This window comes from Crocuta crocuta, unplaced genomic scaffold (genome assembly GCF_008692635.1).
Source record: "Crocuta crocuta isolate KB4526 unplaced genomic scaffold, BGI_CrCroc_1.0 scaffold110, whole genome shotgun sequence".
NCBI classification, from domain to species: domain Eukaryota; kingdom Metazoa; phylum Chordata; class Mammalia; order Carnivora; family Hyaenidae; genus Crocuta; species Crocuta crocuta.
This window is the reverse complement of record NW_027527386.1, coordinates 2,651,438-2,655,140: the sequence shown is the minus strand read 5'-3', so window position 1 is coordinate 2,655,140 and position 3,703 is coordinate 2,651,438. Positions and strand designations below refer to the sequence as shown.

Below are 3,703 nucleotides of genomic sequence, written 5' to 3'. Positions count from 1 at the left end.
ACCCACCAAACTCGCCCCGGTCACGGCCGGCTGGCCCTGCTGCCGCTCAGCCCCCCGCCCCCCTGCAGAGCCCACACGCGGCCGCCCGGGGCAGGGGCGCCGCTGCCTTAACCTCCTGTCTCTCTGTTCCCAGTTAAATGGAAGTGCTCAGCTCAAAATGTCCAGTCACTGCCTTTCTGCTCAGATGCTGGCGCCCCCGCCCCCTGGGCTGCCGCGGCTGGCGCTCCCCCCTGCCACCAAACCCACCTCCGAGGGAGGAAGCACGTCGCCGACCTCGCCCTGTAAGCACTCGGGACGCGGTGCCCGTGGCAGGGCGGGTGTCCCTGAGGGGCCCCCTCCCCTCCCTCCCCTCCCCGACTGCTGGGGCCCAGGGCTCAGGCCCGGCCCGCTGGTTGCTGGTGAGTTTGGTGGGTCCCCAGGTGGAGGCCCACATGGCCCCAAAGCAGCCTGAGAGAGCAGCAGGAGAGCCCGGCGGGGGCGGGGGGGTTGTCCGGGGTCCCTGCGCGCCTGCTGCCCGCTAGCAAGTGCCCTGCTCTGTGCAGCGAGCGGGCGGCAGTAACGAAGACCTCAGACTGCTGGCCCTGGGGGCAGAGGGAGCCCCCAGATGCCTCGTGTTTGTGGAAAAGGAGACTTTGTTGTTGTCTCAGAAACAGGATGGTTCACTGGAAAATTCCGGAGTTCTAGACTCTTGGGGGAAAAAAGCAGCAGAAATGGGGCCCAGCTCCTGTTGCTGGTGACCCAGGCTGGGCCACACCTTTAGATGGGACAGCCCCCACCTGACCCCAGAAGGCCTTGAGTTAACTGCCTCGCCTTCTAGAACTTTCCACGCTCCAGACATGGTCCCAGGTGACAACTTGCTGGTCCCTTGTGCACCACTGCCAGCCGGGAAGGGGCTCCCAGAATGCACTCCCGAGGTGCACCCATCAGCCCTGCACCCAGCCTCTCCCTGGACCCCTGTGCAGGCTGGGGGGCCATCCACTCTCCAGGCCACTGTACTCTGGGCCGTCCCGTGAGGCCATCCCTGAGCAGATGGCCTCAGAGACCCCAGACCCTTAGTCTGGCCCTCACGCGGTCTCTGAGCATCTCCTTCCCTTCCTCCCCAAATGAGGTTCCTGACCTGAGCAGGAGGGGCCAGCCACTCGCCCCTCCCCACATGTGCACCCCACGCCGCCAGCATCCACGGCCTTCCAGGGCCGTGGGCAGCTTCGCGTACGGTGGGGCCTCCTCCGGGGACCACGTGCGGTGCAGAGCGCTAGGGTTGAATCCCATCTCTGCAGCTCACTCCCTGTGTGTCTTTGGAGAAATGCTCTCCCGTCTCTGAGCCTCTGTTTTCTCAGCTGCAAAATGGGACAGTCACAGAGGGCCCCGTCGTAGGGCCATGGGGAGCAAGTGGACGGGGCAGATCAGGGAGCACCGTCGATGCCACGGCAGGGTCGAGGGCAAATACACTGGGAGTGTCACCACCTTGTCTGCTCCCTCAACTGTGCAGTGGGCTCATAATCCCATTTGCTAGATCGAGGCCACTGCGGGTTAAATGGGACTGTGCCCGGTCCCTGGCGTAGACCTGAGTTCCTTCCCCACCTGCCCCCGGCCAGATCTCACCTGCAAGTCCAGCCTGCCCCTCCCCCCGCCAGACCCCCTTCCCAGAGCCTCACGCCTCCCACGAACCTGACCCTGGCTGATGCCACCAAGGGACCGTCCCGCCTGGGACCCCGGGCAGCCCTGAGCCGTGTATTATTTATTCGCCAAGAAACCGTACCGGGCGAGATGAAAGCATACACGTCAACGTGTGTGCGTGCGCGCATGTGCCTGCAAACGCCCGCCTCCCCGAGCAGCCTCCGCGAGGAAAGTTAATCAGTAAAGCGCCCTCAATAATTCATGGCGCCCCGCGCGGGCTGCAGGCCACGGGAGCAGGGCGGCGCACCCTGAATAATTCACAGGCGGTTTCTGATCATGAATCTTTCATCTTGTGCCTTCGCTCTCAGCAGATGCCCCGCCTGGGTGACCCCAGGGCCCGGGACCGTGGGCTTTTCGGGGTGACCCGGATCGGCTGGGGAGGGCGGCAGGCCCGGCGGCGCCGGGCGCAAAGGCCCGGCTGTGTGGCCCTGGGCAGCGGCCACCCTCTCTGGGTGCTCCCGCGCAGCCGCCTTTGCTAACGGGCTCTCGGTCTCTCTCCTCCCCGCAGCCCGCTCTACGCCCGGCGCGTCCCCTGCAAACCGTCCCTTTGTGGGATTAGGACCCAGGGATCCAGCAGGCATTTATCAGGCACAGGTAGGGGCCACGAGGCCGGCTGGTGGGGGGCGGGGAGGGGCAGGGCAGAGGGGCCTGACCCCTCCAGCGGCACCCTGGGCTCGGGGGGCCAGCTTCCCACACCCTTCCAGGGCCTCGAGCCCACGCCCAGCGTCGTGGTGCGGCCCTGGACCCTGCGTGTCACCTCGTGGCGGGGGACCCTCACGGCACAGCTCCTGCGAGGCCGGGCTTTGTTACCGCCCCAGGCCCGTTGTACAGACAGGAAGACTGAGGCCCACAGAGGCGAGGCCGTCTGCCCAGGATGACACAGCACCAGCCCAAGCTTGCACCCCCCCAGCCCACATCCCCTTCCGTGCTGCTGGCCGGAGGGACCGTGAGAAAGGAGGGCAGAGGGCAGCAGTGGACTCTAGGACTCCAGGGGCAGGTGGGGAAACTGAGGCAGCCCCTGGCAGGAGGTGGGGCCTCCCAGGAGAGCATGCGCACCCCCCACCCCAGGCTCTAGTCCACAAGGCAGAGAGGGGAGCAGCAGAGGCAGAGCAGGCATTGCCGCGGCTGTGTGTGGGCGAGGGTGCGGGGTGGGTCAAGGCAGGACAGGAGGCTCAGAGAGGAAGAGCCAGTTGCCTGAGGCTGCACAGCAGTGGGGGGGGCAAAGCCACGGGTCCAGAACTAAGACAGGTGGCTATCAGCTTCCCGCAGGGCTGGGGTCTGAGTCTGTGCCGCGTGCTGGCTGGGAGTGTGTTGCTAGACAGTGGGGGGGGTGGGGGGTGGGGGCGGCTGGACCCCGGACCCCCTCCCCCTGGCGTTTGTTGGGGAGGCAGGCCCTCCAGTGCTCAGATGCGCAGAGAGAGCCGCCCAGGGCTCCCTGGTGCCTCCCAGTCGCCAGAGCCACAGAGCGTGGGCGTTGGTGGGACCTCGAGGGCCACCTGGGGTGGCTCGGGGACTGGGGGAGGCTTTCCCGCACCAGAGTCCACGGGCGGCAGAGGAGGAGACGGAGTGCGTGCTGGCCTCCCCCCCACCTCCGCCTGGGCCGGGAGGACCCAGCCATCCTCCCTCCCTGCCCGGGCCTCAGCAGTGAGTGCTCACGCCTGGCTCTACTCTACCCACTCTGAACCTCCGTCTCTTTTTCTGGCCTTGGACGCCTCCAAGGAAAGAGTCTTTGAAGGGCCTGGAGCCTTCAAAGCCAGACCAGTTTCATCTAGAAAGGGCACCAAAGGCGAAGACACTGTCCCACGTTCCTTCCACGCCCCCAAACATTACGTGCTCTTCCGGCCAGGATCCAGACAGGGATTACTTGCTCAGACTTACCCAGAAAGCTGGGGTGACTCCAGGACTCCCCGCTTTGAATTTTGGGGTACCCTGTGGGCCACCCTCTCTAAGTCCTGCTGTGGATACTCCCGCCCCCAGTGCTCTGGAAGCCATGTATTTCCTCTCTCCCTCCCCCAACCCCACGTCC

At 65.8% G+C, this 3,703-nt stretch overlaps 1 protein-coding gene across 3 annotated transcripts in view; it reads left to right on the top strand.

The window, feature by feature from the left end:
- Positions 1 to 3,703, top strand: part of NFIC (nuclear factor I C) — a 43,590-nt gene that overhangs the window by 36,968 nt on the left and 2,919 nt on the right. The window contains exons 8-9 of one of the 3 annotated variants that reach the window (XM_077748707.1): positions 134 to 281; positions 2,186 to 2,271. The exons of 1 other annotated variant lie outside the window; for it this stretch is intronic. In XM_077748707.1, coding sequence (XP_077604833.1) covers positions 134 to 281; positions 2,186 to 2,271 — 234 coding nt within the window. The remainder of the gene's footprint in view (positions 1 to 133; positions 282 to 2,185; positions 2,272 to 3,703) is intronic. One more of the 3 variants, XM_077748771.1, reaches the window with a different exon arrangement.